Raw genomic sequence first — 14,028 nt, forward strand, 5'->3', positions numbered from 1 at the left:
TTTATTGTCCTACTGCCCACCAGCGTCAAGTTTATCTGGTCGAGTTGGGCCACTGTTTATAACCCGATGGCATCCCTCATTTTATTTTTCACCTCCCCGAGATGTGTTATAAAGAGAGACAGACAGTCCCTCTCTCTCTCTCCTCCCCCCCCCCTCTCTCTCCTCCCCCCCCTCTCTCTCTCCTCCTCTCCCCCTCTCGCTCCCCCCCCCCCTTTCTCTCTCTCTCACACTTCACTCACATACACCCACCCACCCATTGAAACAATGAAGAATAGATGTAGATGTGCCAAGAAGATAAAAGCGGGATACCCGAAAGGGAGCAGAATGTGAGAGAGAAGAGCGATCCAGAGAGTGCACAGTATAAAAAAAGACCAACCTGCGCTCAGAGAGAACAAATATCCGAGTTTGAATCACTGGCAGGTCTGCTCACTCCAAGTCAACGCAAACCTAGCATGCATGCACCTCATCAGGGTTTCAACTGCAGGAGTTTTGTTTTATTTCAGGGGAGGGATAGTTTCAACTTCAGGGGATTAAAATCGTTTTTTTGGAAAAAATAAATCAGTTTGAAGGGAAAAAAAAAAAATCAGAATAAAGTTTTGTTTTTTTTTTCCACTGGAGAGGCTACCTGAACTTTCCAGAGGAACAAGGGGTTGTTTTTGCACCCTCCCACCTTGGCAAGCCGTGGCCACTATGCCGACCCTCAGGCTCCTACTTGTCCTTTGTACCTCTGCGGGGTTGCTGAGTCTGACACTCAGTTCACTGGTCCCGGCGAGCCCACGCTGGCGCTACAAGCGGGGTCTCGCTCCCCGCGGGCAGCCCAGTCTGAGCCCCGGAGAGCAGCGCTGTTGGCCGGCGGGAAGAAGAGGCAGGAGCCGGAGAGCTGCGGCTGCAGCTCAGCTGTCTCTCTACCCCTGGGCTGCGGAGTACGGTCGCCCGGGAGGCGGGGAGAGGAGCGGCTCGTACGCCGAGGGGAGCACCGTTTACCTGGGCGGAGAGAGCAGCGGATACCCCAGTGAGTGCGGCGGAGCGGGAGCGGGGGCGGCCAGAGCTACCGGCTACCCCAGTGAATTCAGCGGCTGGGCTACGGCGGTCGAGAGCGCCGGAGGCATGCCGGCACCACGGGGCTGGCTGTCCGGGCCGCCCGACTGCGAGCCCGCTGCTGTCACGGCTCTTTATCTGTCGGGTGGCAAGCAACGTCTGAAGCTGCGACGGGAGCCGAGCATTCCGCAGGGACAGTTCACCGCCGAGATGTGGCTGAACCCCGAGGGAGGGCAGGACAACCCGGCTATCGTGGCAGGTAAGGGCGGGGCGCCGGGGAGAACTTGCACAGCACACCTGTCCCGGCGGAGGCGCGGGTTCCCAGCTCAAGGGAAGCACCTGTACTTATCACACCCACACCATGGATTCACCTGTACCTACCACACCCACACCAGGGGCATCACCTGAACCCATACCAGGACATCACCTGTATCCATTACACCCACACCAGAGGCATCACCTGTACCTATCACTCACACATTCGGGGCAGCACCAGTACCAATTCTACACCCATCTCACCCACACCAACGCTATCTCCTGCTCCCACATCAGGGCTGTCACCTGTACTTATCACAGTCACATTAGGACATCACCTGTACTCATTACACCCACACCATGACATTACCTGTACCTATCACACCCACACCAGGGGTATCACCTGAACCCACACCAGGGTATCACCTGCACCCAGTACACACACCTCTGGGACATCATCTGTATCAACTCACACCCACATCAGGTTCATCACCTGTGTCAATTCTGGAGCCACACCATGGACATCAGCTGCAAAAACTCACACCCACACCATAGACATGGCCTGCAACAATTCACACCCATGCCAGGGACCACACCTGGATCAACTCACACTCGTGCCAGGGCCATTATCCGTATCACGTAACTTTCACACCGGGGGCATCACCTGTAACAACACATCACCTATACCAACTCTACAGCCGCATCAGGTTCATCATTTGTCACATTGCTATGCTAACACTATGGGACATCTGTCATATTGGCCAACCATTCAACCACATAAAGGACAATACGTATCAACTCACACCCACACCAAGGTCCATCACCTCTTCCAATTCCCCACACTTGGGGCATCATCTGTATTAATTCTACAACCATACCACACACATCATCTGTACCCACTCATGACAACACCAGGGATATCATGTGTTCCAACTCCCACCCACACCACAGACCATCACCTCCACCAACTCTACCATCACCAAGGGCGTTATCCTGTACCATCTAACACTCACATTAATCATGCCATTACACAAGTATCCCAGGGGCATTACCTATATCAAGTTCACACCTACAGGGACATTATTCATGCCAACTATGCACCCCGAACAGGGAGGTAATCTATTGCAACTTTACACCGGGAACTTTGCTTGTGACAACTGCACATTCACAACAGCATCAACAAGAGCAGCAACTCATGTGCACACCAGGGACATGGCCAGTTACAACGTTCAACCACATATGAGACATCAGCTGTACCAATTACACACCCACCCTGGGACATAACCAATTCAACACCAGGAACATTACCTGTACTAATTCTACACCAACACTGGGGAAATCACCTGTACTAATTCTACAGTCACACTAGGGACCATCACCTGTATTGACTCTGCATTCACACCAGCGACATGATCAGCAACGACATCACACCCACTCCTGCAAAAGCACCTGTTCCAACTCTACACCCACACCAGGGACATCACCAGCAACAACTTCGCACTTTTATCAGGGGCATCATCTGTCTAAGTACATATTCATACAAGGGGGAATCATCACATTAAATCTTACAACTGTTTATTGCACAGTTTATTACTGTTTATTACTTGCTTCAACTTTACATCCCTTGTTCCACTATACATTCACACTAGGGACTTCACCTGTATCACCAATACATACCTACACTAGAGTATCACCTGTATCACCAATACACACCAACAGATATTACCTGTCTGATCCAACATCATACACACTGATTTTAACTTGTACCATTTTACATGTACACTATCTGCATGAATTTTACACTCACAGCAGGGACATCAGCTGTACCAACTTTACATCCATTTCAACATCTCACTTGTGTTATCCATGCCCACAGCTGGAGCAACTTTCCAACCTCACACCCACTCCAGGGATATCACCTGGACCAATAATACATCAATATCAGTGATATTATCTGTACCAACTATACAGTCATCAGGGGTATCAGCTATGGCAACACATTACATACAAACACCAAGGATATCAATGGTCTCGCCTGTAGGCAGTCTCGCAAGGTTGCGATGACTTGCTTGTGCACATTCTCTAGATTAGAGGTGGCTGATGTGGGATCGAGAGGGTCCGATACCAAGTACACACCTGGACCAGTGCACTGTGCACCATCAATACACAGACAATTGGACATCACCTGTACCATTAATGCATCAGTGCCAAAGATGGCCCAGTATTGACAACATATCAATACCAGGGATATCATTTGCCTGAACAATTCACAAGGGAAATATTGCATGTACACCAACACCAAGGATGTCACCTGTATCAGGTATACACCAAGGCCAGGGTTTCACCTGCAAGGACAATAAAGCAATCCCTGGCATTGGCCACCTGTATCGAATGCACGGCATTACCAGCACTGACTGCTTCATCCAGTTTCAGCGTCATCACCTAAGGACGGCCCGGTAGAGTTGCTGCCTTACAGCACCAGAGACCCGGGTTCAATCCTGACCATGGTGCTCCCCGTGGGTTTTCTCCGAGATGTTCGGTTTCCTCCCACACTCTAAATTTGTACAGGTTTTTAGGTTAATCGGCTTGGTATAAATGTAAATTGTCCGGAGTGTGTGTAGGATAGTGTTAATGTGCAGGGATCGCAGTTCGGTGCGAACTCAGTGGGCCAAAGAGCCTGTTTCCACATTGTATCTCTAAACTAAACTAAACCTTTGGCGCTGTGCAAGTTTTGTTTAGTTTGGTTTCACATGTACCGAGGTGCAGTGAAAAGCTGTTGTTGCGTGCTAACCAGTCAGCGGAAAGACAATACATGACTACAGTCAAGCATGATAAAGGGAATAACATTTAATGCAAGATAAAGTCCAGTAAAATCTGATTAAAGATAGTAGTTTGTAGAAAAGAACTGCAGATGCTGGTTTATACCAAAGATAGACACAAAGTGTTGCCGTACCTTAGCGGGTCAGGCAGCCTCTCTGAAGAAAAAGTATGGGTGACATTTCGGGTCGGTCTGAAGAAGGGTCCTGACCTGAAACATCACCCATCCTTTTTCTCCAGAGATGCTGCCTGACCCGCTAAGTTACTTCAACACTTTGTGTCTATCTCTGATTAAAGATAGTCCAAGGGTCTCCAATGAGGTAAATAGTAGCTCAGGATCACTCTCTAGTTGTTGATAGAATGATTCAGTTACCTGATAACAGCTGGAAGAAACAAGGATGATGTCTGCAAACAATAAACCAACACCAGGGACCACCAAGTCAATATACCAACTCCTCTGATATTACATGTATCAATTAGTACATCAATACCAGGCAGCAATCCTCAGCTAGACATAGTGAAGGGTCGGGTTGTAACATCCACGCACCACATAGGGTCATTACCAGGATGAATAGGGGTGGCACGGTGACACAGCGGTAGAGTTGTTACCTTACAATGCCAGAGACCTGGGTTTGATCCTGACCACGGGGCTGTCTGTATGGAGTTTGTGTGTTCTCCCCGTGACCTGCATGGGTTTTCTCTGGGAACTCCGGTTTCTTCCCACACAGGTTTGTAGGTTAATTGGCTTGGTATAATTGTAAATTGTCCCTAGTGTGTGTAGAATAGTGTTAGTATGCAGGGATCGCTGGTCGGTGTGGACTTGGTGTGCAGAAGAGCCTGTTTCCACATTGTATCACTAACCTAAACGACATATTATCACAAATACCAGCGACGAACTGTAAACCAATATAATTATCGGGAATACCGGTATAGTTGTTTCACATCCATTTCCAGCAGTTATATAACAAACTCTGTAAATTTTCCATGAATATTGTATTCCATAAACGGAGATCATAATATATCTGACTGAACAAGTATCAACATGTTGAGGAATTATATCAGTTGTACAAAATAGATACTGGCTTCATTTCAATTATAGTTACATCCAGTCACACTTCCTTGTGTCTCTCAACACATGCTGACCCTTGTACATATCTTCCAGTCTCTGTGAATGTGCATTCTGTAATAATCTATGAAATACATGAAGACTTGCCGTGCTTCTGCCGTTATCTAACAGTGGCATTAACAACATCGTTATCTCTGTGAGACAATAGTTTGATTACTTTTATCACACATTGAACAAAGCTAATACTGTCTTCATCCCATGTATCAATATGTGTCATATCTTCATCAGTTTTATCAAGTGTCAACAAAAAACTATCCAATGTATCCATTGCATCAATATAGACCAACAATGGTATGGTGGTATAGTGGTTAAACTTGTTAATGGACTAGCAGCTACGGTTTTGGACTGTTGATCTAGAGGGGAGTTCAAATCCCGCAGGGGGCAACTGAAATTCTTAAATTCACATGATTAAATAAATCTGGAATATATTTTTAAAAATGGCTAATGTCAGTCATGGTAACCACAAAGTTGTTGGATTTGTTGTAAAAACCCATCTGGTTCACTGATGTTCTTGAGGTAGAGGAATCTGAGGCACTTACCCAGTTGGGCCTCTGTGTAACTCCAGAACCGCCATGTGGAGGATCCTTTATTGCCTGCAGGTTCAGAAGCAAATAGGGATGGTCAACCAACCTTGTCAATGCCAGCAAGGTTCTGTGAGTTAATAAATAGAGTGAAAACATAACTGTGACTCTCACCAAACTTTGACAGTTATATTATCCGTATCAGCCATTGAAACCCAAAATGTTGCAATCAAATCAGCCAATACTTGCATCCAAACCTGTGACATTATCATCTCTTTCAATCAAGCACTTGAAATGAGTCATCTCCATAATCCGTATCATACACCCACAACTGTCCTATGTCTGACACTCATACCTAATATACACCCACACCCCTCTGTTCCGGCTCATCAGCCCGATGACGAATAGTCCTGTCAGGGCCATGCCTCTCTTCAGCAAATTGATGTTCATTGTTTACTATCTTCCAAGAATAATACTTTCATCCTTAAATTTAAGAAACGCATCAAATAGTGTGTACACTTGAAGAAAGTACTTCCTTGGCAGTAAAGCATGTTGAGACTTCTTGAGTATCTCGATGGTGCTATGGAACTGCATGACTTTTTCTACCCATGAACCAAATCTACATCCAATAAAAATGTACAAATTCCCCATAACCACATTTGTTATTTCTATCAGCCATATCTTTACTATCACCATGGGTTGACTCGAAGATCTCCTCATTCCTGCACCATGTTCACCTCCAGCAGACACACCCCCGTGTGAGTGTTTGCCTGATAACATTAACCCGGTTTCTTTCTTCACAGCTGCTGACTGATCTGCTGAGGTTTTTCTCTTGCATTTTCTGGTTTTTATTTCAGATTTGCTACATCTGCGATTCTTTTGTTGCTTTCAGAAACGGCTCCTTTTTCAGCTGTTTTCTACAGAGTTTGCACCTTTGTGACATTTAGCAGCAGCCGTTTGCATGCTTGGAAGTATAATTCATTGGAAGGTATTATTCTCCAGTCTGGTTAGTAATTTGCAACTGGCAATACAAACTCAGCATCAAATTGGTAGTTGCAGTGTGACAGACAGTAGGACCAGACATCTGATCACTTCCATCTGTTGACCAAACCTATCTCTGCAACACTAAGTATTTCCACTGCTCCTGATAAACATAGTTAAGAACCAGAGGGCATAGGTTAAGAACCAGAGGATATAGGTTTAAGGTGAGAGGGGCAAGATTTAATAGGAACCTGAGGGGGCAACCTTGTCACTCAGAGGGTGGTGGATATATGGAACTAGCTGCCAGAGGAGATAGTCGAGGCAGTACTGTATAACAGCATTTAAAAGACACTTGGAAGGATACATGGAGGAGAAAAATTTAGAGAGATAAGGGCCAAAAGCAGGAAGATGGTATTAGCATAGATCTTGGATCTTGGCCAGCATGGATGAATTGGGCCAAAGGGCCTGTTTCTATGCTGTATGACTCAACGACTCTACTCAAGCATGGCATCTCACAAACAGGCTCCAGGCATTTCTCACACCCTACCTTCCATTTCCCTATGCTTGTCATTTATCATTTTCCCTTTCACCCCACACTATCTCTCTGTGGGTTTAGTACGAAAGGTATGGTGAATTGTGGTATTGCCTCCATGATTGGAAAGGTCCAGTCATCTTAACTTTGGTTTCAAAGGCAAAAATATCCAGCTTTTTACTCCTAATGATATGAGTGATGCATTCTAAGGCAAGATTGATTTCTATAACTTTCTGCTCATGCTTTCCAGTAACGATGAGCACTTGACATGTCAACACACTGGCTCATCTGCTAGAGCTGCTGTTTTACAGCGCCCGAGAACTGGGTTCAATTCTGACCCCCGGTGCTGACTGTGTGAAGTTCTGCAGCAACTGCAAGTATCGACATGACCAAGTGATATAGCTGGATATTTCTGTTTTTAGTTGCCTTCCACTTGAAAACATAAAACACGAGGGCGCTGTAATTTTAACACCAACTCTTTGGATGTTTAGCTGAGGCCATTCCTTTTCTCACCATCTTACACTTACGGAGTGAATAGTTAGAGTCTGAAACGCACTACTGTGGTTAGTAATAGAGACAGATCTTGGCAGCTCAGCAATGCAGCTGATAATGCGGTTGACACAAAGCTCTGATAAACTGGGTCTAATCCTGTCCTTTGGTATTGTCTGTGTTGAGTTTGCGCATTTTCCCTGTGACTATAGAGATTTGTCCCTGCTGCTCTGGTCTCCTCCGCCTCCCAAAAACATGAGGGCTGGTAAATTAATAAACTACTGTAGGTTTAGCTGGATTAATCTTGTAGGTTTAGCGGGATTAATTTTGCATTAGCCACAGTAAACAACACCCAATATGTAGGTGAATGGTAGAATCTTAGAGGCCTTTGAGGAGAATATGTTGGCAATAAAATAGGATTAATATAAAAAGGTGCTTGAAATCCAGCAGTGGGTCTGCTTCCATTCCATTTGATTCTATGGCTCAGACTCATTTCAATTCAACCTGACATTTTTGAAAAACAGCACATTGCCACCCCTGCTTTATAATGGTCTTGAATACCAAGTTAAAACAAGACCGATTATCAAATACTTCATTGGGTCATGTCCAATAGGACTGTTCTTTCAGCACCAGGGTAAGAAATGTAGATACTGTACTCTTGCTATTGAACACTGCTGGGATACTGTTAGCAATGTTCATCTCGTCCAAATTTTATCGCACTATTGATTGAGGCAACATTTTCTGAACAAAACGGCAACTTACATTTTATTGCACTTTCAATAGAGTGTAACAACAGTCCTCAACTGGTCACAATGCTCTGCAATCTTAAAACAGGGTGACCTGGGGCTCGATGTGGAGGAAGGTATTCGAGAGTGAGAGGTTGAGAGGCAGACGAGGTGGAGGAAGGATTTGCAGAGTCTAAGTTCAGCTACTAACGCTGAAACATAGAAACATAGAAACATAGAAAATAGGTGCAGGAGTAGACCATTCGGCCCTTCGAGCCTGCACCGCCATTCAATATGATCATGGCTGATCATCCAACTCAGTATCCTGTACCTGCCGTCTCTCCATACCCCCTGATCCCTTTAGGGCCACAAGGACCACATCTAACTCCCTCTTAAATATAGCCAATGAACTGGCCTCAACTACTTTCTGTGGCAGAGAATTCCACAGATTCACCACTCTCTGTGTGAAAAAGAAATGTTCTCATCTCGGTCCTAAAAGACTTCCCCCTTATCCTTAAACTGTGACCCCTTGTTCTGGACTTCCCCAACATCGGAAACAATCTTCCTGCATCTAGCCTGTCTAACCCCTTAAGAATTTTGTAAGTTTCTATAAGACACCCCCTCAATCTTCTAAATTCTAGCGAGTACAAGCCGAGTCTATCCAGTTTTTCTTCATATGAAAGTCCTGCCATCCCAGGAATCAGTCTGGTGAACCTTCTCTGTACTCCCTCTATGGCAAGAATGTCTTTCCTCAGATTAGGAGACCAAAACTGTACGCAATACTCCAGGTGTGGTCTCACCAAGGCCCTGTACAATTGCAATAAAACCTCCCTGCTCCTATACACAAATCCTTTTGCTATGAATGCTAACACACCATTTGCTTTCTTCACTGCCTGCTGCACCTGCATGCCTACTTTCAATGACTGGTGTACCATGACACCCAGGTCTCGTTGCATCTCCCCTTTTCCTAATCGGCCACCATTCAGATAATAGTCTACTTTCCTGTTCTTGCCACCAAAGTGGATAACCTCACATTTATCCATATTATACTGCATCTGCCATGCATTTTCCCACTCACCCAACCTATCCAAGTCACCTTGCAGCCTCCTAGCATCTTCCTAACAGCTAACACTGCCCCCAGCTTCGTGTCATCCGCAAACTTGGAGATGTTGCATTCAATTCCCTCATCCAAATCATTAATATATATTGTAAATAGCTGTGGTCCCAGCACTGATCCTTGCGGTACCCCACTAGTAACCGCCTGCCATTCTGAAAAGGACCCGTTTACTCTACTCTTTGCTTCCTGTCTGCCAGCCAGTTCTCTATCCACATCAATACTGAACCCCCAATACCGTGTGCTTTAAGTTTACATACTAATCTCTTATGTGGGACCTTGTCGAAAGCCTTCTGAAAGTCCAGATATAACACATCCACTGGTTCTCCCTTATCCACTCTACTAGTTACATCCTCGAAAAATTCTATAAGATTCGTCAGACATGTTTTACCTTTCATAAATCCATGCTGACTTTGTCCAATGATTTCACCACTTTCCAAATGTGCTGCTATCCCATCTTTAATAACTGACTCTAGCATTTTCCCCACTACCGATGTTAGACTAACTGGTCTGTAATTCCCCTTTTTCTCTCTCTCTCCCTTTTTAAAAAGTGGGGTCACATTAGCTATCCTCCAATCCTCAGGAACTACTCCAGAATCTAAAGAGTTTTGAAAAATTATCACTAATGCATCCACTATTTCTGGGGCTACTTCCTTAAGTACTCTGGGATGCAGCCTATCTGGCCCTGGGGATTTATCGGCCTTTAATCCATTCAATTTACCAAACACCACTTCCCGACTAACCTGGATTTCACTCAGTTCCTCCATCTCATTTGACCCCCGGTCCCCTGCTATTTCCGGCAGATTATTTATGTCTTCCTTAGTGAAGACAGAACCAAAGTAGTTATTGAATTGGTCTGCCATGTCCTTGTTCCCCATGATCAATTCACCTGTTTCTGACTGCAAGGGACCTACATTTGTTTTAACTAATCTTTTTCTCTTCACATATCTATAAAAGCTTTTGCAGTCAGTTTTTATGTTCCCTGCCAATTTTCTTTCATAATCTATTTTCCCTTTCCTAATTAAGCCCTTTGTCCTCCTCTGCTGGACAATGAATTTCTCCCAGTCCTCTGGTAGGCTGCTTTTTCTGGCTAATTTGTATGCTTCATCTTTTGTTTTGATACTATCCCTGATTTCCCTTTTTATCCACGGATGCACTCCCTTCCCTGATTTATTCTTTTGCCAAACTGGGATGAACAATTGTTGTAGTTCATCCATGCAGTCTTTAAATGCCTTCCATTGCATATCCACCGTTAACCCTTTAAGAATAAATTGCCAGTCTATCTTGGCCAATTCACGTCTCATACCCTCAAAGTTACCTTTCTTTAAGTTCAGAACCCTTGCTTCTGAATTAACTATGTCACTCTCCATCCTAATGAAGAACTCAACCATATTATGGTCACTCTTGCCCAAGGGGCCACGCACAACAAAACTGCTAACTAACCCTTCCTCATTACTCAATACCCAGTCTAGAATAGCCTGCTCTCTCGTTGGTTCCTCTACATGTTGGTTTAGAAAACTATCCCGCATACATTCCAAGAAATCCTCTTCCTCAACACCCTGCCAATTTGATTCACCCAATCTATATGTAGATTGAAGTCACCCATTATAACTGTTTTACCTTTGTTGCATGCATTTCTAATTTCCTGTTTGATACCATCCCCAACTCCACCACTACTGCCTGGGGGCCTGTACACAACTCCCACTAACGTTTTCTGCCCCTTAGTGTTTCGCAGCTCTACCCACATCGATTCCACATCCTCCAAGCTAATGTCCTTCCTTTCTATTGCATTAATCTCCTCTCTAACCAGCAACGCTACCCCACCTCCTTTTCCTTTCAGTCTATCCCTCCTGAATATTGAATATCCCTGAATGTTCAGCTCCCAGCCTTGGTCACCCTGGGGCCATGTATCCGTGATCCCAACTATATCATATTCATTAATAACTATCTGCACATTCAACTCATCCACGTTATTACGAATGCTCCTTGCATTGAGACACAAAGCCTTCAGGCTTGTTTTTACAACACTTTTACCCCTTATACAATGATTGAATATTGGGGATGGACACAAGATCTCAAACTGAAGTAACAACTTAATATGGCGGAACAAGTGGAAATGTCAAGGTGTTATTAATGCTGATTTAAGGGATCGAGGGAAGAGATGACCAGTGGTAGGTGGAGGTTGTGAGGATAATAATATCCTGAAGAATGTGTACAGAATATTGTCCAGGGAACCCAGTTCAGTCTCATTTGGATCGCATGGAAGCACAGAATGATTAGGTCATGGAAGGAGGCTATTCGACCCACTGAAGCATACTAGCTCAATTCAAGAGCAATAATGCTAAACCTACTGGGATGGGTCTAACTGCTATGAACAATGGGCCCTATGTGTTCTGAGACAGTGTTTCCTCTGGAGTGGTTTCCTTTGATGACATTTACTGCACCATGTCAGGATATCAATTACCCCTGTAACCTCCATCATCCCCAACACCCAAATATAATTTACTAGCTTTAATGATATCTTGGTTTCTATTTGTTCTCTCATTTTAAGTTGTAGATTCTGTCTGAGATCTCTAGCTTGCAACTCCTTCCTTAAGGAGTAGATACGATGGGCCAAATGGCCTAATTCTGCTCCTATGACATAATTTATGAACTTAACCTCTGTGTCTCTCAACCGCTCACTCGCAAAAACCTAGACCTAGATCAAGCTCCCAGTCATCCGTTTTTATTTTAAGATTACAGAGTTTGCTCTCACATTTCTGCCTTCTTCTGAGAAGTGTTTAGGAAGTTCTACGACATTAACAGTACTAATATAAATGAAACGTTATATTGTACAGAAGACAGAGAACAGGGTGGAAATTTGAAACCACTCAGCAGTGTGTTTGGGGTGCACATAAGTGAATACTATCTCAGGAGTGACTTACCAGCAGGGAGGTTTCATTTCTAATCCTGGTGCTGAAAGAACAGTCCTATCGAATGTGTATAAAGGAAACTTTTGTCTAATCAGTTTTGTTTTGCCTTGGCCTTGTAATATCAGGAAGGGCAGCGTGCTACTGTTCAAGAATTTGCTGGTCACAAATCAGGGGATCTTAGTCCAACCTGCAGTGTTCAAGGGAGGTGGTAATTAGAAAAAGCAGAAGCGAGGATTGGAGGCGAATGAGAGTTAAAAAGGGCATAAATATATAAAATGGGAGCAAGAAAGAAAGGTAAACAAGACAAAATTTTAAAACCATTTTTGGAAAAGTCAGTATTAAAACATAATATCCAGATTTAAAAATAATCTTTGTTTATTAACCCCCTGAGCACCAAAGGTACATGCATTGAGTTATTCAATTCAGGGTTATGTTTGGATCTGTGGAGACTACGGCTGGAGATGATTAATGACTATAGGTTGGTTTGAGATGGGAGGAGGGGGCAATAAAAATGTTGTAAAATAGCCCAGTGACACTCACTGTAGAGGCATGGAAATTGGTTGTTCACCAACCTGCCTCATGATCTTGAGACTAAGCTCATGGGAATTGCGCGCATGTTGGCTGGAGTCCAAATTCCAACTAGGATTTTTACAGGCAAGGTCTTTTCTGGTGTGACCCTAGCTCTGAAGATGAAGGTTACTCAGCAAAGGCAGGAAATGGGTGAGAATGCAAGATTAAGGCAAAACCAATCAAGGCCTAGTATAACTGAAAATAAAAAAATAGAAATAAAGGAAGTGACAGCAGGTTTTTATTTAAGTTTGTTATATTATTACAATGGCAAACTCACAATGGACAACCCTGCCATTTTTTCCTATGCTAGAGCTCATGGTAAACTAACTATTGATCATTCTTATTTTGTGGGTATCCGCTGAAATCAGTTTGTGCACAGTAAAGTTCCACAAACTAATATGTCCAATTAATCTGCATTAGTCCTACTGGTAGAAGGACAATTGCTGGCTTGGTTCTTGGATGAGGCCCACTGCCTTCAGAAGATCTAGGGGTTCTTTTACACACCTGAGCCTTGGTTTACTGCCTTCTACCTTGACAATGCAGCATTCTCTGACCATGGTATTGAACTGTCATCTGAGGATAAATGCTCAGGTCTCTGGGCCGGAGTGTAAAGCCATTTATTCTGAGTGAAATGAACCCTTAAAATAAAGTATCTTTCAAATTCTCTAGGAAAATTCTCTATGACATTGGGAGTTGCTGGGGTTAACAAGGTTATGTCTGTTAATATGTGTAATTTATTATTCATTATTACTCATCTCCATGTGAACCAGGCTTCAAATGGAGATCTGATGGAATCTCAGTGGGAAACTAAATCTGGTGCAGCTTATTTTTTAAATGCCAAGTAAACAAAAAATGATGAGTAATGTAAAAGGCTTAATGTTTTTTTTCAAGATACCACCATATTAGACATTAGACTTTAAAGATACAGCGTGGAAGGCCCTTCGACCC

General features: G+C 44.0%; 1 protein-coding gene across 1 annotated transcript in view; it reads left to right on the top strand.

Moving 5' to 3' along the window:
* Nucleotides 1–215: 215 nt before the first annotated feature.
* Nucleotides 216–14,028, top strand: part of LOC116977716 (pappalysin-2-like) — a 280,018-nt gene continuing 266,205 nt past the window's right edge. The window contains exon 1 of the mRNA XM_033028424.1: nucleotides 216–1,297. Within this exon, the coding sequence (XP_032884315.1) occupies nucleotides 691–1,297 (607 nt within the window). The 5' untranslated portion in view covers nucleotides 216–690. The remainder of the gene's footprint in view (nucleotides 1,298–14,028) is intronic.

The sequence above is a fragment of the Amblyraja radiata genome, chromosome 10 (genome assembly GCF_010909765.2).
Source record: "Amblyraja radiata isolate CabotCenter1 chromosome 10, sAmbRad1.1.pri, whole genome shotgun sequence".
NCBI classification, from domain to species: Eukaryota; Metazoa; Chordata; class Chondrichthyes; order Rajiformes; family Rajidae; genus Amblyraja; species Amblyraja radiata.